Source organism: Ostrinia furnacalis, unplaced genomic scaffold (assembly GCF_004193835.3).
Source record: "Ostrinia furnacalis isolate ACB-3 unplaced genomic scaffold, ASM419383v2 OfSCF3355, whole genome shotgun sequence".
Classification (NCBI taxonomy): Eukaryota; Metazoa; Arthropoda; class Insecta; order Lepidoptera; family Crambidae; genus Ostrinia; species Ostrinia furnacalis.
The window spans coordinates 55,460-80,045 of NW_021133594.1; the positions used below are offsets into that span (position 1 = coordinate 55,460).

Below are 24,586 nucleotides of genomic sequence, written 5' to 3' on the forward strand. Positions count from 1 at the left end.
GGAGGAGGTCTTTGTCCAGCATCATCCAGTCCATCAACCATGGACGTCATTTGGCTGAAACGAACGAACGAAATTATTACCGCACTTAATTCATGAACTAATTAAATTATTTGAAAAATTAATAAAGGTTTTATATAATACGTAGTTTAAACTGGGCATTTAGTTTTGACGCATAAAAGAATAGACGCATATATCAAAGAACACAAAAAAGTGTAAAAGTGTGAATTGTGTTATAATAATATGTAATTACATTTGTTATGAATTCATTCGATTGCATAATGAAAATAATTAATTCAGAACACTTGCAGGATGAACTCGGCGAACAACTTGCCTTGACATTTGAACGGACTTAAAACTACAAGATTTAATTGAGCAAGATCAACTTCTAGAAGTGGCCATAAATTGTAATCAACGCACGATTTGAAGCTAACACCTAACTCATGATATTGCTATCAATTAGGTAAGGCATTAATTAAATTAAAAAGTTTTTTTTTATTGCAAAAAATGTTACGAACTTCATGTGCATAAAATAGGATTGCTTTTTCACCGAGAAAGAGTTCGGGAGTTGATTTGTTGAGCTCATATTTACTATGTTCCCTTGGTGAAAATAGTCGTACGTAGTACTTATTATTATTCTGTGGTCGTACTTAGATCTTTAGCTCTGCCCTCCTAGACAAGTAATAAATCCGTAAAAACAATTCTTTCGACCACTTTTTGACTTGTTTGCGATTATAATGTGCACTTTTTCTAGACCCACTAGTTGTCTCATAGCCCTGCTCTGCCAGCCTCCAAATATGATAAGGGTTCAGGTTAAAGTGCTTTAAGATGTCTCTACATGCGTGTGAACCTCAGATTACTCATTTTGAAGGGAAATTCCCAAAAATAAAACTGTGACAGGGTCGCATTATGAGAAGGAATTACTTAATTGTAAAGTGTTCTGCAAATGTCACCATTATGGTTAACTTCAACGTAATAAGTGAAGACGGTCACATAGAGACGTTTAACATGCCGACACGTAGACCTTGGAACTTTAATGTCTTTTTGAAAGAAATTCTGTGTCAAGTAACGTTGGATTTTTTGAAGGTGTAGTCATATTAATGGACGAGTTCATTTTACAAGACCGTCCAAGGACGGTTTTTGTGGCAATAATATGACAATCAATGAAGGATTGTGTCTTAGTGAATAAGCTGCAGTTTATTTTAACGAACGAAATATTATTAAATATTATGCTTTACGTCTGCTGGTTTTAGGCTGGCAAAACAATTTATTGTGAGACGTAATCAGGTTTTTAAGTGGAACTGTGGAATTTGTACAATGGAAACTGTTAGGGCTATAAAATGCTACTCCGACAAACGTTACTTCGACACTACTGAATATCGACATGACTTTACTTCGACACTACACTACTCAGACAAAGGATATTTGGAGTAATGTAATGTTGAAGTAACTTTTGTCGGAGTAGCATTTTATAGCCAACTGTTAGTTGTTCGGTCGTAGGTTTGTAGACGGGTTGGGGGAAACATAAAACATTGTCATTGTTTAACAGTTTCCTGGACAGTGAAGCTGTAGCAGTCATAAAAAAAAATCTTTGGACAATTTCACACAGCGCCAGCTAGCCCCAAAGTAAGCAACTTATATGCTTGTGTTATGGGTGCTTGCTTAACGGATATACTACTTGTATACTTTTTTTAAATCCTACTAATTCGAAAGTTTGGATGTCTGGATGTTTGTTACTCTTTCACGCAAAAACTATTGAACAGTATTATTGTTTGTACCCAGAATAACATAAGGCTATAATTTATGACGATCTGTGACAAACTAAATTTCACGCGGGTGAAGCCGCAGGCGAAAGCTAGTAGGTATATACATAATATTTTACATAGTAACAAGCTTCTCTTGTGTCTGGGTTACTGTCCGGGAAAGTGTTTTATGCCAACCTGTTCTTTATTCTTACTGCATGTAAAAATCGTAATTTCGATGTCACATCCATCGCTCTATGGTGTGGTATAACCTAACCGCAGCCAACTGCGGTAACCGCATGTGTCACTAACTGCATCATTGAAAGCCGGCGCATATTGCAGCCTACGCGGAGCTTTTATAGCTGCCGATTATTGCTTGGTGATGAAGTTTTAGGATATTTGGTCGTAGTGTTACAGTTTTAGTCTTTTTTATGTATTTCAATAAAAATACCTCAAGGCGATTTATACAAATTTTACTAGGCTTCACTTTACTTTAGTGTAACAGAAAACTATGCGTCAATTAGATCAATCTACTAATGCATTCAAGTTTTTTCTATGTTTTAAATGATTTATTTAGATTTCCTAAATTAGTGCTGCTAAAAAACCGGATTTACTTAACTTACTGAAATAACTACGATAGTCTACCATATTTTGTGACACACAATAAAATAAGTTTAGTAGAGTCACTTTGTTCGAGTCACAAAATGAAATAGAATTAGTTCAGACTCATTTACACTTCAATATTTTATAAAGTAGAGTCAAGCAGAAAAAATGTTCTGCTGATTTGACAACTTCGTCTTATATGCATTTATTTTATTAGAACCAAAACGAAAATGTAGTTAAATCAATATTATGATACTTGCACAACTACATAATTAATTAACATTTTATAAATAGTCACAAAAACTTAAAAACAAAAACGACGTAAGACAAAACTGATTAGAAACATATGACATTAGGGGATCTATCCTGCTAATTGTTTTTTTTATTGTGGATTATGGCGTGGCGCAATTAGCGGCCTATAAGCTGAGCAAAGGAAATTGATGCTTGCATAAATAATTATTTATTTCTCGAACCAGATTGCTTTCCCATGATGTGGACCGAAAACGATGATTAAACCAATTTTATTATGGGTATTATAGGTATTTCTTGTAATTGGATCGACTAAGTTTTGTAATCTTATCAACGAGTACGAAGTTTTTGTGTCTGCTTCAAACCTAGATTATCCTGCTTTCGCCTCCGAGATTTATTTTACCATGTAGTACCCCTGTACGACAACCCAATCCGCACACAATATTCAGCGTAGTAGTATAAAAAAACAAAAGAGCGGGCAACCCCACCCCTACCACGCTGTGGGCTCGGTGTCCGAGCGGTCTCATTCCTTTGTGCGCACGCGCAACGACCGCACGCAGTATAAGAAAAATGCTTAAGTGACGTCACCAGGACGTTTTTACCGACAAAAAACGTAATTATTTTAAGTTGTGCAGTGTAGTGACGAGAATTAGACCCAACAATTGAATGATCAAACGAACTTACCAAGTGAAGTTCGATCTAAATTATCCTGTTTTCGCCGAAGAGATTTAAGGTCCCTCCCAACCCGAAGATTTCTATATCTTCTTCCCTGGAGGTAAACGTCAATGTCATCTCTTCTCTAAATATAATGAGACCGCTCGGACACCGAGCCCACAGCGTGGTAGGGGTGGGGTTGCCCGCTCTTTTGTTTTTTTATACTACTACGCTGAATATTGTGTGCGGATTGGGTTGTCGTACAGGGGTACTACATGGTAAAATAAATCTCTTCGGCGAAAACAGGATAATTTAGATCGAACTTCACTTGGTAAGTTCGTTTGATCATTCAATTATAACCTAGAAGACAAAAATATTTATTATAATAATACAAAAATATTTATTCATTTAAATTAATTAATTAACAAACATTCATTAAATTCGAGCAGGCAAAGTTTCCGAAGGCTAGACAGAAATAAATCTCTATGATTGACACACACAGTCTAACATTCCGGTAGTATAAGTTTAGAAGCGAAACCAAATGCATAACGGCAAAATTTTATTAGTCCTATAAAGTACCGGCCATTTTGCATGTTACGTCACAACCGGTCTGTATGAAGAACTGCCTGTGTACGAAATATGTAGATCTCCGCGTTCCTTTATGACAGTAAAATAAATAAAATAGTTTATTCGATTAGGTACATCTGGATCCTGGGTTACCAATTTGTTCATATGTGTGGAAATAAATACTTAAATAAAAATATTTATTTTAACAACATTTTAATAGTTACTTCCTAACTAACCTAAACTAACTAGACATATTTCATAAAGATATGTTTAGCATATCTTGGGGAGTTGTTTTTTGTTTTTTATGAGACCATTAATAAGGTGGTTGGAAAGGTATTTGACATTAGAATAGAATAAAAATAAATATATATAATAATTGTATTTGCATAAAACATTGTATCCCGTAATTAATCGTAGAATTTATGATTTATTTAATTTAGTTAACTGGCGACTCTAGTTAACTGGCAGTTCATCCTTGATCGCACTCGTCAATAAGTGATTACATATTCATCAGTTTATGTGTTTCCGTGTAGAATCGAGCCTGTCTTTTTCCTGAGCAATTCATAGAATGGGTTTCTGAAACGGTCATTTGCAATCGATATTGCAATACTTAAATAACTATGAAAAAACTTTTTATAGTTAACCTATCTTCTCAAAGATACTTAAAGAGTTAACATTTCAAATAATAACAATAAAGCGTTTACTTTTGTCTTGAAGCTTATGTTGAAAGCTTGTCCTAGAGCTTTTATTATGTTCCAAACTATGGACATAAAAACATACTACATGCTTTTTATATCCTTTCTTTCCTCTAACTGATTATTTCCTCTACAAGTTATTTCAATGTTTATATTAAGTAGTAAATCAAATGAATTCCTCTGTAATATGTTACGCGGTTGTCTGTCGTCAGTTTCCTTCGGTCGTTAACTCGAACAGCTATAAATATTGAACACGACGGCGGTTAATGTTAACGCTGAATTTATAAAATTTATTGTAACAAATATTTGTGTTTAATTATCCGAGTAAATTTATTAAATACACATAATATTTAATAAATAAATTTATGGATGTTAAGTAAAGTTACGACACATTTTTTCATTCATCGAATCGGTAACCATTCAAGTGCATGTTTAGGTGCTGTTTCTTATTAATAAATCACTTGGAATTGAGAAAACTAAGTGTGATTGCAGCACGGAATACCAATAGACAATAATCCTCGTAATGATACAATAATACTACTATGAGACTATGGTACTCGTATGGGAACCAAATAGCGGTTCAAGGAGTTTAAGCTGGCGATTTTTATAAACGGGTACAAGTAGCCCACGTACATGTACAGTCATGTAGCGCGTCTGATATGCAAAAAGAGCAGGTACTATAATAAAATAATGATGATGACATTCCGTAAAGACCAGTCCGTAATTATCCTGCTTTCGCCTCCGAGATTTATTTTACCATGTAGTACCCCTGTACGACAACCCAATCCGCACACAATATTCAGCGTAGTAGTATTAAAAAACAAAAGAGCGGGCAACCCCACCCCTACCACGCTGTGGACTCGGTGTCCGAGCGGTCTCATTCCTTTGTGCGCACGCGCAACGACCGCACGCAGTATAAGAAAAATGCTTAAGTGACGTCACCAGGACGTTTTTACCGACAAAAAACGTAATTATTTTAAGTTGTGCAGTGTAGTGACGAGAATTAGACCCAACATAAATCTCTTCGGCGAAAACAGGATAATTTAGATCGAACTTCACTTGGTAAGTTCGTTTGATCATTCAACAATCAATCAATCATTACAATCCTTGGCAATGGCTCTTACATCTTATGGTGGAACTTGTAGAGATTCTCTTCCCTCGGCTGTTTTATTGCCCAACGTATCATCGGAAGTAATTTGCGGGTATGTGATCATTGAGAGAATCCCTTTCTTAAGCCTGATCGAGGTTCAATTAGGGTCATGCGGAGGTAGGTTTCCATTAGCTGGTTTAGCAACGGCATGTTTTGGAAAACTTGATGAATGACATTTAATGGGTTAATCCTCTGAAAAGCAATGACGATAGCTTAGTAAGGCTTTAAAGGATGAACAATAAAATGGGACAGTCGTCCATCATCATCATCAGATTTCAATACATCAATCATTTGACAGTTCATAACGTACGATAAAGTCAGTTAAACAATGCGTTTGACAGAATAATTGTACGTTATGAACTGTCAAAGCCTCCACTACAGACAGGCCTACGTGGAAGATCAGGCCTGCACACCCCTTGCTGGCCAGACGGGTTTGAGAGGCCTGATGTTCCCATAGCTTTTACGACATCCATCCACAGAAAGGGTGAGAGTGGTGTTCCTCTATTCTCACATGCTATTTCAGTATTGCCTGTGGTATTGCATCCATTATATCTATTAGAACTCACTCGTATTAATTGTAGAGCCTGTTATTCTTGTTCTTTTGACTTTACATTTGCCGTATCGTCGAATGGCCGCCATGCTGGCTAATGGAGAGACGCACACTACTTCTGGAAAGTTACCGCGATTATTTTGGAACTGCTGCCCAGACAACTTTGTAGTTATGGCATGTATGAAAGAAGAGGCATTTTGGATTGGAAGTATTGGAACACTGTCACGGTTTGAATTTTACTAGGATACACACTATTATTTTTATTTTTGTTTTAGATAAGGTATACAAGTTTATAATGTAGGTAAATGTTAAATTATCAAAATAATGAAAAGTTCATTACGATGACTATACAGTATTGTATTGATTTCAAACAAACTGATGACCTACACTTACTCGTAAGATCGTTAAACCAAACAAAACCAGCAATTTAACAATTTGTTAATTGAAGTTTGTTTTTATTGTTGATATAGGTAATTAGTGATAGTGTAAAACAGGTGTAACCAATAATGGTGAAGGGCAATATTATTATTTTTTTGGTCATTAGTCACATAATCTTGTATTGTTTTAATCAATTAATATTGTTACACCCATCTACAAGTTTTTGTTCAACTGCACCTGCCCTGATAATAGTCCGTGGGCACTGGTTGGAGTAATGAAATCTTGCAAGTTGAGTTTGACCTACTTTTCTATTTTTATGAATGTGCAGGTAGAGTATCATAATAATGCGATATTTATGGTGTTTTAGAGCTAGAGTCGGTTTTGCAAGCAACGAATTCTAATCAAATATACAGAATCCATAGTAAACATTGGTAATTCAAATGCTCTGCGAATAAGTTGGCCGATTGAATTTTTTGCGTTCACATAACTTTTTATAGGTAGGGTACCTGAAATTCAGCCCATAAGTAAGTTTTGACCCTGAAAAAGACTCGATTGTGGTGGAAAATTTCCAGGTTGCTTACACAATAGGTTCAATAACCTGCATCTCAATGATCCTTGCACTTTTACAAGATAACAACCTATAATTTTAAGTGAACGCTAACCAAATTACATATAAGTGTATAAGCAACTTTTAGATTTGGCAGCTTATTATCGCTGTAAGATCGTGTTGTTCCCCCAAATAAAGCGAAAGTATTGTATTTAAGTTATTCAATCATGCAGAAATAAATAATACTATGTCTGGCTAAATTATTTAGGTATTATACAAGCTGGGAATTGGTTGAGGTTATAAGATCAGCACTAAACGTGTAGTCAACTGAACATTGCTTGGTGTTAGAGCCACAGAATTGATGCATAGAGTAGAATTTATTAGATGATATTGAAACTGTGAGAATAAAGCAAACACTCTACCTATATTTTACAAAGCGAAAAATATTTTAAAGTTACCTACTTCTCTATCTTAATAGTCCTTATGAAAAACACAGGTCAAAGCCGGTTCGCAGCTTTTGGAGCAACACAAAATGGTGAGCATTGAAACTGAAAAAGCTTTTTACTATCGACAGTCCTTATCAAAAGTGGATGAAGACTTAAATGAGGCCTACTTTAGGTATTTAATTTAGTAATCAAAAATATGTTTGATTTAATCTCGTAACATCAAAATTGGACAGCCGAATTTGATGATATTTAAACTAACGGTCACAAGACGCTTAATTCCTTTAATTGTGGTCCGAGGTCTAGCGATGTCGTTACGCCTTTATGTAATGAGATTGATGGACGGCCTCCGCAGAAGAATGGGACCGATCTGTTTCAAGGAACGAGTGGCGTAAGTGACATCTTCATCGGACTTCTAAAGTTGTGTTTAAGATAGGTACTCATCAGGAGCTTTTGCTCTGCGAGCATTCGTAGCGCAAGCGTTTGTTAGAGCATTTTACTGCAAATTTAACTTTATTTCAGCGAGAAAATGTATCAAGATCTCATTAGCCTTTTTCTGACTTTTGGTTTTGGTTGACTGCGTTTATGACCCGTTCGGTTCTCAAAAAAAAATCCTAGCATTCCAATCTCTACCACAACGAATGCTCGCACACCAATGCTTCTAGTGTGTACCCTCCTTAACAAAACTTGAACTTGTCGACAATATGTCGATTTGACAACCGATCAATCGGCTGTTCACACATTTGAAGTCGTGGTTACATGCGTAAAGCACGAATAGCGTTTTGTAGAGTACAAACGTTAGATAAGATAAATATTCTAACTACCGCTAGCGAGACTAATCAATCAAGACGGGTTTGTTCGTCTGGCAACATATCGAAGTGGTAGGTACTTAAATATTATCTTTTTAAAGATTATTTTAGTCTTGAGGACTCTGAGAGTTACCAGCCTTCTTTCTCGTTACTTGTACGCGGGTGAACATTAAAGTTAATCTGTAAATGAGGCCATCAATCTTCTTCTATCGTGCAAGCTGACATAAGTCTGTGCTAGAGACTCTTATTTGTTACTATGATACAGGAAAAACCTCAATATAACAGCCAGATCAATGCAAGGTCTGATTGTATTTATATTTTAATTTATCATATAATTTTGATTTGCTGTTCATTGTTTTTGAAAATGCCTTGTATTAAGAGCTCCTATACTCCCATCTAAGGGATAGAACCTTTCCTTGATGCTGGAATCTGTCAGGTCCTGTTTATAAATTGTTTAACCAATTGCCGGAATAAACCCACGTTTACAACCAATTAAGCCTAAGGTGTCGAAAACTGAAAGGAGTCCTCCGTTCACTAATCACTTAGGTATGCTAATAAGCAATTATGCATTTTGAGATCAGGGGCCAACCCGGCATAAAATCGTGTCAAAATAGACTGTTTCGACTCAACGCGGGCTAATTATAAAATCTTTTATCCTTTGTTGGAAAATATTTTTTGCTGCTTCTTTAAAGTAGTAGGTATAGACGCTAGCACATCAAGCTAACACTATGGAGTCTTATGTAAGTTGTGATAGGGTTGAGTTTCTTACAAAAATTTGTATTCTGATTTGCTATAGTCTGTACCTACATTACTCAAATGTCACATACCTTATTGAGTAATTTCCTCATGGCTTAGCACCTAAATCATGAACATTTTCAATTCATTAAATGACCGATTCTTAGGTTGTGTGAAAAGTTCACAGGAATTTCCTTTGTAAATTGTTTTGTTTTTCATAATTCAAATATTAAATTAGGCAAGTATAGTGAATTATAAGAAATAAAGCAAATCTAAACACGTTATTTGTAGCTGATCATGATCAATAATAGCAAGAACATTAGACTATACATTTTATTGCAAAATAGCACTCAACATAAGATACCACAGTGAACAGCTTAAATGTGCCCGTCATAGGTCCAACAGATGCTCTACGGATTTCATAATAAAATTGCACTGCATCTTTAGACTAGAAATAGCTTGATCTTGACCGCATTAGATCTATTTTCGTAGAGACTGGTTTATAAATACACTCAACATCAAATAATACGCACCTTCCGCGACGTGAACTTTAAAGATTTTCTTCTGACACAATCATGGTACCCCAACAATATTGGTGTTATTTGAAAGCCTAATAAATAAACTTAAAGAAAAACACATTTAATTGTTTTATAAACAATTAACAGGTACCATAAATGTGACTTGAAAAAAGGCTTCACTTGGGGCTCACCTCTGGGACTAAGTAGACCAATTTTTGTGGTTATAAAACCAAATAATGATTTCACGTGTCCTCTTTAACAGATGGATAGCGATTAATCCCAATTTAACAGTTTTATGGCCATAAAAATTGGCTCAAGCGTAACTACCTATCTTTTGAAGAAGTGACTCTGGATCCTTCTAAAGACACATTTTTGGGGTAAAAACCTTTTCTTTAATGAAATGAAGCTTAGAACTAGGCTTTCAAATGGTACCAATGTTGGTGGGAAGTAGGGATGCATACGTTTGAAAAGTGCTTGTTGCGGGAGGTGCGATTTATTTGATGCCGAGTGTCCGAGCCTAAGGCTGAGTTGCACCACCTAACTTTAACGGTAACTACGAGTATAACGATAACCGGTGCTTTTTGTATGGAGTTTGACAGATTTTTGACGTTTATTAAAGTTAGAGTAAGATGGTGCAACCCAGCCTAAGAGAATGTACATTAACCACGAAGTCACGATGCATATAAAACTAGATATTAGCCAGATTTGTTTCCTGACATATTGCGATTTAGCGTTGCTTAATCGATAGTAAGTGCGGTAGGTTGGGTATTTGAAACTTGAATTAATGGTAGCGCTACAGCACTGAAGTTATCGTCCTTCAATCTTTTTAGCAACATAACATAATAATACTTATAACTAAAATTTTATTGAAAAAATATTCTATGATTGGCTTCATAAAGATGATTATGCAAATGTAGATTAATTATTGTTCACTTTAGGCTTATATCTCATGGCTTTCAGATTTTTCATTCGATATGAACCACAGGAAAATGTCCTTAATACCTTTCTACACTGGTGCAATTGCATCTTATTCATAAAATGTTATGACTAAAGTTTGTACGCTAATTAGAGAAAGGCCCTTTAAAATAATCCTTATAGCATAGTGTAGTTTCAGCCTTACCTGCATAAGTGTGTCAAAGAGTTCACAATGGAAAACGTAAAGGATACCGATGTCAGTAATTTGCTCGTTCGAATTTCTAATTTATTGTAAACCAGTTTAGTAATTAGAACTATTATTACATTATTTTTATTATTTCTGTCTATTTTCATTGAGCATGCCGTTGTTCTGCTAAAAAAGTACCTAGATCGTATGTAACTTGCATAAAAAGGGTTAACTAATAATTTTATTTAATTACTGCAGTTGCTAGACTAGAGTCGATTTCAATATTATGCCTAAACTTATTATTGAATCAATTAATTAATCGTCTGGATTCGCGGTTGGAAGTAAACGTGAATAGTGTAAGCTGTAACATTAGATTTCAAGTTTCTGTTTATAATGTTTAAATTTTTACATGGAAAACTAAAGTGTTACTTATTTTTTTCTCTCAATTCAAAAAGTCAAAGTCAATTACAAAAAGTTTGCCTACCTACTGTTAATCTTGCTACGGAAGAGCGGTGGTCCCTAGCACAAGCAACATCTGTTGCTTAACAGGAAGCCCCTATAACTTGTAACTAAACTAGCTAACTTAAAGAAATAAAAGTGTACGAATTTAAATACATTAAATTCTCGAATTTACAAAAAAGGACACAGCGAGGTGATCACAAAATTGGATCTAACACGAATGTTAGTTTACTACAGGCATTGGTTGTGAATTCTAAGGCTGAGTTGCACCACCTATGTATAACGATAACCGGTGCTTTTTGTATGAAGTTTGACAGATTTGTGACGTTTGTTAAAGTAAGATGGTACAACCCAGATATTTAGTCTCTGTCTACTTTGCGTACGGTGTCGATGTTGATCACCGTTACTTAATTACGAATTATTCACCGCGCATCGATACGTGAGCGCGTTTGCACGTGCGCACGCCATCGCTTTCCCATCGCCATTATGCGCTAATGAATCGCAATCAGATGATTTGTATTGCTGAAGGGTTTTACGAGTATAGTGTCGTATCGGTAACTACACTCGGCATCAAAAAAATCGCACCTCCCGCGACGAGCACTTATCAAACGTATGCATCCCCACTTCCCAACAACATTGATATCATTTGAAAGCCTAGTTCTAAACTTCATTTCATCAAAGGAAAAGTTTTACCCCAAAAATGTGTCTTTAGAAGGATCCAGAGTCACTTCTTCAAAAAATAGGTAGTTACGCTTAAGCAATTTTTATGGCTTTAAAGCTGTTAAATTGGGATTAAACGCTATCCATCTGTTAAAAAGGACACGTAAGATCATTATTTGGTTTTATAACCACAAAAATTGGGCTACTTGATCCCAGAGGTGAGCCCCAAGTGAGGCCTTTATTCAAGTCACATATTTAAGGTACCTGTTAATTGTTTATAAAAAAATTAAATGTGTTTTTTTTTCTTTAAGTTTATTTATTGGGCTTTCAAATAACACCAATATTGTTGGGGCAACATGATTGTGTCAGAAGAAAATCTTTAAAGTTCGCGTCGCGGAAGGTGCGATTTATTTGATGTTGAGTGTAATTTGACACAGTCAATCCATCCATCATGATCATCATCCATTTAAAGTTATAAGCGTTTTGGTCTTAATATCAACTGAAATTGGTTCAATAGTTCAGGTGAGAGTTAGAGTTACTAGTAAGGATAACAACACAAGTATGAACAAGCACATACAATTTATGAGTTGTTAAAAGATTGTTTAAAGTGTGTGCTCAGATAACTTAATAATTATGTACTAGGTATGTGGTATTACTCAGCAAGCGTGCTCCATCCTAAGTTACAATCAGATAAGATTTTGTCCTCAAGAAAAGCTGAAACAGAGTTTCAGTTTCGTATCAAAAAGTTCCGATTGATACCTATCAAACCTACAATTTTCACGAATTTTAGCAACATCAAAAAGCTCTATGGCTCTATTTTGCTTGCGCATGAGTGGACATAGCACGTAAATCGCACGCACTCGCCAAAAAGCCGCGTTATGTAACTACAACTGTTATATCCAACAATTAACATGCAAATAACGAAATTAAACTTTACGTTTGTTGTTTGAATAAGAACGTCTATGTGTATTTGTATGATTATGGTTTTAGGATGCAAAGATTTTAATGTATTTGTAATGTTACCTTGTAAACTTTTATTTAGCTTAACAAATGTAACTTTTTTGGCCTACATTTGAAAAGAAATCTACGAAATCTATTTATATCTATACTAATATTATAAAGCTGAAGAGTTTGTTTGTTTACTTGAACGCGCTAATCTCAGGAACTAACCGGTCTATTTGAAAAAATCTTTTAGTGTTAGATAGCCCATTTATCGAGGAAGGCTATCCTACTAATCCTACTAATATTATAAATGCGAAAGTTTGTATGGATGTGTGGATGTCAGGATGTCTGGATGTCAGGATGTCTGGATGTCAACATTAAATCTGTCGTCCCGCGTACTGCGGCGGAGCGCATTGCAGTGCAGTGGGATAATCGCCTAAAACGGGGTACACGCGTACAAAGTCGCGGGCGGCCGCTAGTAGGCTATATACCATCACGCTACGAGTAATATGTGCAGGGCAAAAATGAAAAATGTTGCGACGGGTTTTCACGCGTACGTAGATGAAAACTGGCCTGTACTTAGTATAGTAGTTACAGCAAAAAGTTAGGATAGGCACTCAATAATTTTACGGCATTTGGAGAGAGAAATTACTATTTTTCAGGCAGTTAAAGTACTATATTTAGATAGGCAGTGATGTGAGTCGACATACAAAACAAATTGGTAGTAATCGATTAGTACGTGATAAAAAAGGCAATAAACCAAATGTTCAGCAACGCGTTGCTTTGTAAATATAACTCATAATTTTACAGGTTTTATATATCCGTGTACACTGATATTTCTTTGTAAGTAATTGAAGCGTGATGAATAATGAAATATTTCTATCAAACATATATCTTGCTGGTTGTTATTAAAATTAACTTATACTTTAAAATCAAGAAAAATATATTACTTAATTATTAATATAAAAAATGACTCTACCTGCAAACTTGCGGTAGTAGGAAGGGTTATTGAATTGATCATCAAGTAGGTATCCATTATTTCATTTTTCTTATAAAGAGTTTGAGTATGTAGAGTTTTCTAAAACTACTAGGTGCTCAGGTCAGTTCAAAACCATTTGGGTCCGTAGATTAATAAAAAAATGCCCCAGTAAGTAGAGATGGGTTATACTAGGTAAATTTGATACTAGGTGCACCTATTCCAAGTATTTATTAATACTCGATCCAAATACCTGTTCCACCTAGTACGTAGTAATTTAGCATACTTGACGCGACTAGTGCGGACTAATCCAAGTAATATGACTTTAGAATACAATTTTCTTTGAAAAGATACAACCGTAGTATGAATAATGAAATTTGAAATTGAATAATAATATAATTCCTCCCTTCATACTTCAACAGGCTTTGGACTGTCAACGTAAAAGTTGGCGTATTTAAAAGATATCAATTTCATAAAAATATTTACATACTTTTTTCTTATTTACATGAATATGGTTTGACTACGTTTGTGTGCGTTTGCTTCGTCGCGCTCAAATTTGTTTGGTCAGACAGAGACGGAGTGAATCTCTACGTTCGCACATAAGCTTAGCGAGAAATACTAGGTGCGCGTAATACACGACTACGGATTACGCAATAATAACCTCTATTACTTTCAGGGTAGGGTCGGAAATCGTGTAATTTATAAAATACTAGGTGGATCAAGTATTTTAAAAAATGGAATAGGTGCCGCCTAGTACTGTAAAATACCTAGTGTGTGGATCTGTTCTAGTAAATACGTCTCATCTCTACCAGTAAGTACCATGACTTTTCAGGACTGTTTAAACTTGAATCATATATTATATCCTCAAATAAGCATTACCTACTAAATGTAGGACCGGAAAACGCAGCGTGGGACGTCCACCTACAAGGTGGACCGACGACATCGTAAAGGTAGCAGGGAAGCGCTGGATGCAGGCCGCTACCAATCGATCAACGTGGAAAGCATTAGGGGAGGCCTATGTTCAGCTGTGAACGTCCTATGGCTGAAATGATGATGATGATGATAAAATGTAGGATCGCACCGTACGAGCACAGTAAAGATGAATCATTTTAAAAATAAAATTATAAGAATAGGGATATCTAAAGATATAAGGAACCATACACGCATGACCTGACACCCACTTCACCGCGTTATTTTTTCTTGTATTTTAAGTGGTAGAGTTGAGCAAATAATCGTGTTTACCCACTATGAGCTAACATCACACACAAGCGCGCACGCATCTCACGTTTATATCAGAGTCACGTGACCTATTCTGTTAAGGAGTCTGCATGTATACGTAATTTCGAGTTATTTTAGAAAAAAAAGTCAAGACAATGGAGTGTTGAAATGCTTGCCACCTGGCGCCCACGTCGACAAAATGTATTTTGAGAAATAAGTATTGTTTTTGAACACTTACAACATTTTTTGGGACAAAAAGTCGAGTGTTTTCGTTGCTGAGAATGTTGGGCAAGATTAATGTAGTACAAGACCTTACATTACTTTCATAAATGCTGGACAAGTTTTCCATCATCTGCCGGGGGCGTCAAATTGCCTCATTTTTAAAACCCTTCTTGAATTTTGCTTAGTCAAGGTCCGGAATTACTTTAGGATGCAAAATTACATGGTTAAGAATATTTTAATTAAAAAGACGAGATAACTAAGGTTGAGTTGAACCACCTAACTTTAACGGTAACTATGACGATAACCGGTGCTTTTTGTATGGAGTATGACAGATTTTATAACATGGTGCAACCCAGCCTTGGAGTAGTAGTAGAGCTGTTTTTAAACGGAACTTAGTAGGAATACAAAAAAGGCAGTCCATTTTCAGTTCGATTGGTTAGATGTATTCGATATAATCAAAATTGCTAGATGATTTCTAATATTAACACTATTTTTTTTTCAACTGTGGAGCTATGAAAGCACTCGAGAAGAAAATCACATAGTTATCGCATTACTGCAAGCGTGACATAACTTCATTGATATTCACGCGGCGACGAATTGCGCGCGCGCACGTCGTGACAGGGCAGACGCGGCTATAGCAATAGGGCTATAACTTGGCACCTTTTAAGTCGCACTTATGTTTTATCTATGGAGACGTATAGAGGAAACGAGTAGTAAAGAGGAAGAATGAGTAGTAAATGCAGCGTATTTGAGGAGCAACAGTTTGCTATTAATGATGCAGACTAAAATAATGAAGATTTGCTGTACTACGCTTACGTTAAGTAGAGTAGTTTAGCTAAAAACCTGTATCTCAACCAGCTTAGTGCTGAATGAAATTACCATTTTGTAGATTTTTTCTTCGTCAGCAATTTAATTGATAGAGTCTCAGATTGTGAAGGCCTTGCTGATGCTGAGATCAAGCATTGACATACTTTGATAAGATCGTTAGGAATGTACTGAATTTTACCGATAAAGATAAGTGTATAATGACTGACGTAATAGGTAAGAAGAAATAAGACTCAACTTGAACAGCTGGTAGGTAGCCCTAGCTTCACACAAGTGGAGCACACAGCGACCTTGCCTGCGATCGCGAGCGAGGTGCAGAGTGTCGCTAATGAGCATAATGGAGCGATTACCCTTGACTGGGTATTGACACAACATGTCAACACCATTTCACCAAAAAGTTCAAACTTTAAACGCTTGCTCACGAACTTGCAGATACTTAGGCAGGCTTTATTTGCAAATGTGGTCATGTTCATGCCACGCAGTCGCATACGCAGTGGCACGTATCAAATGTTAGGGTTCTAGGCGAAGATCACGATTCTACTAAAGAAGTGGATGGAAAGGCAAATAGGTGTAGAGAAGGTGTGGAACAATGTGATGTGCCAAATCTTGTTAAAGAAGCTGAGGGTCGAGAAAATGCGTAATGATTCTGAATATAGGTGCAGGTTATGGGTTGCCTTACCCGAAAAATTCTTGAAAATTGTACTAGAGCCTTTAAAACAACACTGAAAAAAATAATTGGTTACTGCTTGCTTACACAACAAAAGTGACCACCGAACACTTTGGTTATGAGGAACAAAATGTTGGGTAAATTAGGGCTGCTTTTTCAATCGGCAGATATCTTTTATCTGAAGAATAAACTTGTCATTTTGACATATTTCCCATACTGAAACTGTCAATGTGTCAACTTATTCTTCAGTTAAAAATTATCTGACGATTGAAAAATCAGCCCTAAAACAAATAATTCTGTAGTGAGCTAGAATTAGTTTGGTTATAGTTAACACTTAGTTCGGTGGTCTCTTTTGTTGTGTAAGCAGTTACCAAACATTTTTTTCAGTGAAGAAGAGAACAAAAAAGTTCATGTTGCATCCTAATCTTAAAACACAACAGCTTCCGAAATATATTTGTATATGTTATTTTCTTAATTTCCAGATCCCTCTTCGCTACCCGTCCCGCAGATCGCACGTGCGTCGTCAGCGCGCGATCCCGGCATCGACGCCATTTCCCTGCGCGAACGCAACACGCACGGGCCGCAGCCGCAGCCCCCCTACCTCGGTGCACAGGCTGCGGCCCGGCGACATCGACGTCGTTGCTGCGATCGGGGACTCCTTGGTAGCGGGCAATGGTGCGATGGAGGAGTTCGCGCTTGGCGCGTTTGTGGAGTACAGAGGCGTGTCTTGGTGCGCAGGTATGATAAAACAGAGTGTTTTTTATGGACCTACATTCAGTCGGAGTCTGTCCACAACGAAGAATCTCTTAGCCAGCATTACACCTGATGGAAAATGACGATCAAGCCCGAAGGTAAAAGCGACCTTCACCCGAATTCCTCAATCAACCTCAAAAAGAACTTGGAATAGTCTTGTCTATTTTTTGAAACGATCCTATTAGATCTACATTTCCAGCTTTCGTTGTCTTCTTCTTCTTATTCGTTACGCTCTTGGCAGAGCGGTCACGTTGATGCGTTGTTCACATCGGTTGTAGAGGCGGATACAACTCTCCGCACGATCTCCCTCCATCTCTCTCTATTGGCAGACTGTCTGGTGCAGTCACATACGCCGTCTCCCACTACTGCTTTCACTTGGTCGGTCCAGCGCATTGGTGACCTGCCACGCTTTCGTTGTAGCAAGTATCTAATGCAAATAAATATATACAACTAGCAAGATGACTCCGTGTTGTTTTAGGTGATCCTCTCTCACTTATCTTAAATACGAGGAATGATGTTGTTTTTTTACCAAATATCATTTTTTCTTTGTTTTTTTTTTGTTGATATGGCGTATGCTCTACATTTCCAGGCGGCGATGGGACCTGGCGGGAATACCTGACGCTGCCCAACATCCTGAAGGAGTTCAACCCGAACCTGCGAGGGTACTCCACCGGAACCGGCGAATGGCTGGCCAAGAACGCGAGGTTCAACGTCGCCTTCCCGGTCGCCTCTGACCAGGATGCCTTTAAGCAGGCTAAGGTACCGGCATTTTTTATTATTTATTTGTTCCATTAACCCCACGTTCGTAACCCCTACTTAATAATAATATGTATTGTGTAGACGAAGAACTTCGATTATTGTGCCTTCCATGATAGATGGCCCAGGACCTAGACCACAGAATAAGTAATAGTCCTAGACTTAACATGATGGCTCAGCACCAAGGCCAATAAGTCAAATCTGTGTATTTTACAAAACTACCTATACTAAAACTTCGTCAAAGTCGTCATTGATGTTGTCCTTTTTCTCCTTATGAAACTCTAGTGTCTCCTGAAATATTTTCAGCAGATAATCGATGGGCAAATACTTATTATTATTTCTTCAAGTGTTGTACGCTTCTCATCATCATCTTTTCAACCACCAGGACGTCCACTGCTGAAAATGCGCCTCCCTCAATGACTTCCACATCACTGTTGTACGTTTGTACACAAAATTCCCTCACAAACTTAAAGGCTTATTTTGTAACATAGACATTATTGCTTGCCACACAAGTTCCTTCCGAGCCTCGTTACTGTGTTATCCTTTATTATTCTAATCGTCGGTTCATCGAGTATGTGCAACACATCGACGATGTCGGCTTCCTCAGCGGTCGCTTTTGAAATATGAATGATGAGTCCAGTAACTATACTTTACTCTACTATGTAATTATTTAATGCTGTTGTTAAACACGCAAAACACTAATTAAAATACAAGTTAAATTAATAATGTTGTTTTAAGTAATCACGCTATTTTAATATCTTTACTTTGCATGTCTAATGTCCGTGTCGCACCCACTCCTTTGAAGGTTGGAGACTCTACACTCGAAGTTGTTGACAATTATGTATACCTGGGACAAACAGTCCAGTTAGGTAGGGCCAACTTCGAGAAAGAGGTCAATCGTCGAATCCAACTCGGCTGGGCAGCGTTCGGGAAGCTACGCAATATACTCACGTCCGAAATACCGCAGTGTCTCAAGACAAAAGTCTTCGAGCAGTGTGTGCTGCCAGTGTTGATTTATGGATCCGAAACGTGGACGCTTACTATGGGCCTCATAAGAAGGCTCAAGGACACCCAAAGGGCGATGGAGCGGGCCATGCTTGGAGTTTCCCTGCGTGATCGAATCAGAAATGAGGAGATCCGCAGGAGAACCAAAGTGACCGACATAGCTCGCAGAATTGCTAAAACCAAGTGGCAGTGGGCGGGGCACATAGCTCGTAGAGACGATGGCCGTTGGGGCAGAAAAGTTCTCGAGTGGCGACCACGGGCTGGAAGACGTAGCGTGGGCAGGCCTCCTACTAGGTGGACCGACGATCTCGTAAAGGTCGCGGGAAGAGCCTGGATGCGGGCAGCGCAGGACCGTGCATTGTGGAAAGCCTTGGAGGAGGCCTTTGTCCAGCAGTGGACGTCATTTGGCTGAAACGAACGAACGAACGAACGAACTTTGCATGCATTTACTTGATTTCAGTCATTATAAATAACTACTTAGTATTGTGGCAGGATTCTAGTAATGATTTAAGAGCTGCCTTCTTCGATGCCAATTAATGTGAAGCTAATACGATCAAAGTGACTTGACTTGACTTAAGGTCCTATGTCCTAGATGAGGCAGAGGGCGTCCACAACAGTCCTCCATTGTTTTGGTCTTGAACTTCGCGTTTGATCTCGCTCCAAGCCTTGCCGATTTTCTCCGCCTCGTCTGCTACAGTGCGCCGCGCGCCAAGTTTGTTTGGGGTGACTACATTTGCGTTTTCCTAGGGGTTCCAATCCAGAGCCTGCTTGGGGATATGATCGGGATCCCTTCGGAGAGTGTGGCCTATCCAGCTCCACTTGCGGCGCTTGATATGCTGGTCGATCAGAATTTACGATCAAAGTACCTACTTAGTACTAATAACAGCACAATTATCATGTTGAAACTGCAATTAAACCAAATATAGTGCACCGGGCTGCGCTTGTGAAACTAAAGAAAGTGACCGTGAGCCCAGCGTGGATGCGCGTGAGCATACGAAACGGATTGTTGTGGTTCAAACCTGAACCATTGTGTAACTAATATTTCTCATGAATTTGAACAGTTTACAATATAATAGAATAAACATATTTTATAGGAAATTGGTGGGAACTTGTTTAGGAAATTGTGAAGGATGACAATTTTTTTGTCAAGTTAATTCTGTGTTGCTCTTCATTAAAGCTGGGTTGCACCATCTTATTTCTCATCAAAGAATTAAACTTTTTGATGCTGATTTGGAATTTGCATTTGTGTTATTTTCATTCGAAATACTGCTGTAACTTTTATGTACACTTTTCCATTTAATTGTTCAGCCTGTATGGTACTTGTAATATGTATAACTATTTACTTTAAATAAATAATAATGAATCAGAACTTACTTATCAATCAAACGGTTCGTGCGAAGCAATAATAAATCCCAATAATAAACACGAATTACCTGAAACATTACTCTTCTTAGAGTTTGTTTGGTTGGTTGAACGAACGACCGGAACTACTGGTTCATTTTGAAAAGTTATTTAGTGTTGGATAATCCAATTATACCTATTATCGAGGAAGGCTTTAAGCTTTAAAATAGAATGCTACGACCAAGAGGATCGGAGCATCTATGAAAAATGTAGCGAAAACGGGAAAAAATACTCAGACGATTTTCACGTGAAATGTCTCGAAGTGGTTACTAGTAGGGCCCGCTATTTGGAATGTGTTTCTTAGAGGTTCTGAAAAGGCAGCGTGGCACGTCCACCCACAAGGTGGACCGACGACTCCATAGAGGAAGCAGGAAGGCGCGCTGGTTGCAGGCTGCTACCAATCGGCCAACCTAAATTGTTGGGGAAGGGCTATGTTCAGCAGTGGACGTCCTGTGGCTGAAATGATGATGATGATGGTAATAAATGTCGTGAATTTCGTTTCGTTTCAGTCAAATGACGATCGATCGATCCTGCGCTGCCCGCATCCAGGTACTTCCCGTGACATTCACCAGATTGTCGGTCCACCTAGTGGGGGGCCTGCCTCCTGCCCTTTCTGCCCAGAAAAGGGCACATTATTAAATAATTTGAATTGAATTCCAGATAGTGGTGGCGCGAATGCGAGCATCTCCAGACATCGACATCTCCAGAGACTGGAAGATGATCACGATCTTCATGGGCGCCAACGACCTGTGCTCCGCCTCGTGCCTGTCGCCCGTGGCCTGGTCGCCCACGGCACATGCCAGGAAACTGGCCAAGGCCCTGGACTACCTCCAGGCGCATCTGCCGAGGACGATAGTCAATTTAGTTCCCGTTTTAGGTATGTTTGGTAGAGGTCTAGAAAAGTTGATGTGATTTTCGGTACTTTAGGTACTTTCATCGATGTGTCTGTTATGAAAGGCATTCTAGCTAGCCTCAGCATCTGGTGCACGTATACGTTAGACGAAGATACAAAACCGTGTGATAATGTGAACTCTTGCCCAATTACTAACGTCTGTGAATGTAACGGATTATATGAGTGCAACTAGGCCACTGAAAATACTACTAAGTTTTAGACAACACGGATTAATTATTTTTTTGGTATCGACAAAGAAATTTGGAGGAGGCCTATATTAACAGTAGTGAACAGTAAAGGTCCTGTGGCTGAAATGATGATCATGAAGAAATCGTAATGAAATTTTATAAATTGCTTTATGTATTTATTAAACTAGAAAGGTGCAGCTGTTAGGGTTATTGCTGTTGCTGTCTCATTCTTTTTTGCGTTGCTTCCGTCCCATTTTATGAAAACAGGAGCCAAGTTAGTTCTCAGTCTCCTCTAATAAAGTTCAACTCCTCTTGCAGACGTGTCCGTGTCAATCCGTGTCTCGCGGCCGCTGATGTGCCGGCTGATGCACCCGCTGTTCTGCACGTGCTTCCACCGCAGCGGCGGCGAACTGGACTTCCTCGTGCGCATGACCAGAATGTACCAGAAGGCTGAAGCTATGCTGGTGGGTATAGCGGTCAAGTACCAATGGCTTCAGGGTTCAGCAGTAGTGAGAGAGTTGGAGTTCTCCCAAGGTGAAGCCGACTCTTGCGGGCTCTTGACTGTTGTGGTGAAACCTTCAGTTTATTTGTATTATAGAGGTAATACTTAAATATTTGAAAACTGTAATTGTACATATAGTGCTTGTGTACCTACTGGCCATAATAGTTTAGTATGGCATTCTCTCCCAGTCAACCTTTGACCTTTTTCAAACCTTGGTTCATTATTGCCAAAAAATATGATTCATTCAAACTTGAGCACAGATGAATCTTAGGCTGAGTGCAAAATGTCTTTGTACCGTCGAAAGCACATCAATCAGACTGTACATGTTTGATATTATCTTATACCCCAGTATTTAGCTTCTATGTACCTACTTCTATCACAGGTGGATAGCGGGCGCTACGACACGCGGGAAGACTTCACGGTAGTGGTGCAGCCTTTCATGCGAACATTCAATGCGCCGCTGCCCATCCGCCTGCCGCTGTCCACCGTCATCCACCAGTCCTACATCACGCACGACTGCTTCCACTTCTCGCAGAAAGGCCATGCGCTGGGTAAGTGGTCAATCCTTAGTACAATCAGACAATCTTTAGTACTAGCAAGATTCCGCAGGACTTTAGATTCAGCTGCCCTTCATGCGGCTGTTCAACGCGTCTCTGTCTACAATCCACCAGTCCTACATCACACACGACTGCTTTCACTTCTCGCAGAAGGGCCACGCGTTGGGTGAGAGTTCCCTCTTTGGTACCAGTACGATTCAGGGCTTCATGTGACAGTAAGTTGCAGGTCTTCAACGCGCCTGCCACTGTCCACCGTCATCCACCAGTCTTACATCACGCACGACTTTTTTCACTACCCGCAGACGGGCCACGGGTTAGGTGAGTGGTCCATCGTAAGTGTTACTCCGGCTTCTCCATGAGGGACTGGTCGTTTAGGGAAAAGTTGAGGGAACCAGGTCGCGCGCCAGTTCACAAATGCGCTGAACTGGAGAAAGGTACCATTTAAGCGGTCCTAGGAAACTATTCTTATCAACTTAGCTAAAGTCATACCCAACATAGCTCCTTTTCATCGTAGTCAGCAAGTGAAATCTTTGATTACAATATTCATGTAACGTAGTGTTTCCGTAGACTCCACAAAATATTGGTCACAAAGTGCAGGATTTTTTTTCCCTAAACCACTTTTTTTTTCTATTTTCCAGCTGCCAACCTTCTATGGAACAACCTCCTAGAGCCAATAGGCTTCAAATCCGATGACTCTCCCCCGGTCCTGATGAATTCATTCAGGTGTCCTTCTCCAGAAGCACCCTTCATCTTCACCCACAAGAACTCACAGTCCTACCTCGAGACAGGAGTGCAAGAAGGAGCCTACGACTTATGACCCTGGGCAGCAGTTAGTTCCAATTAAATTGACTACCAAAGTAACATAAATAAATGAATGAAGATTTTGTTAAACTTAAGTAGACCTAATGGTGTACAGGTAAAGATTATTTTGATAAAACAAAAGAACGAAAGGATTGTGGAAGAATGAAAAGTTTAATTAATTTAGTAGAATATCTAGTGATATTTTGGAAATTCTGAAATAGATGCTTTATTCAATGAAAGTGCAAAACATTTAAGTAAGAACTGCGATGTGTGTGATAAAATACTAACAAGGAAATCTTTGAATGGCCAGTGTAAATTATTTTTAAGCGGTTGCTATTACCACTTATATTGAAAAACACTTTCAAGCCAACTGAGAAAAAAATCACCTACAAAATCTATACCTAAATAAATTAAAACCATAATTAACTCAAAATTGTAACATATTAGGCATTTAAATTCACAGCATTTATATTTACTTAGTTCTCTCATTCAGTTTATAATTTAGAAATTTATGATTGATTATGAAAATGTTAATATTAAAACTGAATTTTATATTGTTTTTAAACCAAAATTCATCTGTAAGTGTTACAAAATCATCTAGATTTCACAACTTGACTACCTACCTACTACTAACCTAAATCATATTGTTTTTCTTAAAAGTAGAGCTGCTTGCGTGGAGATAAATAAATGAATCTTACTTAGAGACAGAAATTTAGTCTATGAATTGAATGTTTTATTGTATAAATGAAACTTGTGGTGTTAAATGTGCCATTTTTTATGTTGTTCGATACCAAATGAATATTTTGTAAGTGGATGAATGCTACATGAGCGTACATTAGGAAATTTTCATTAAATGAAATTGAATATGGTAAACTCGTTTAATTTCATAGTCCTTTATTACATAATAATAGTTATTTATAGTAGTTGTGTGTGACAATTACGTTTCACTGTTAATACCGCCTGCTCGAAAACTATCGGCAAAAGCATTTGTTTTCCACATGAATATGTAAAAATAATTTCAGG

At 38.0% G+C, this 24,586-nt stretch overlaps 1 protein-coding gene across 1 annotated transcript in view; it reads left to right on the forward strand.

Annotated features, from left to right (window-relative positions):
* The window catches only part of LOC114357804 (phospholipase B1, membrane-associated), a 32,037-nt gene extending 7,693 nt beyond the window's left edge, over positions 1-24,344 (forward strand). Inside the window, exons 2-7 of the mRNA XM_028311587.1 lie at positions 17,191-17,446; positions 18,051-18,220; positions 21,284-21,500; positions 22,022-22,167; positions 22,588-22,756; positions 23,401-24,344. Coding sequence (XP_028167388.1) covers positions 17,191-17,446; positions 18,051-18,220; positions 21,284-21,500; positions 22,022-22,167; positions 22,588-22,756; positions 23,401-23,579 — 1,137 coding nt within the window. The 3' untranslated portion in view covers positions 23,580-24,344. The remainder of the gene's footprint in view (positions 1-17,190; positions 17,447-18,050; positions 18,221-21,283; positions 21,501-22,021; positions 22,168-22,587; positions 22,757-23,400) is intronic.
* The last annotated feature ends 242 nt before the right edge of the window (positions 24,345-24,586 follow it).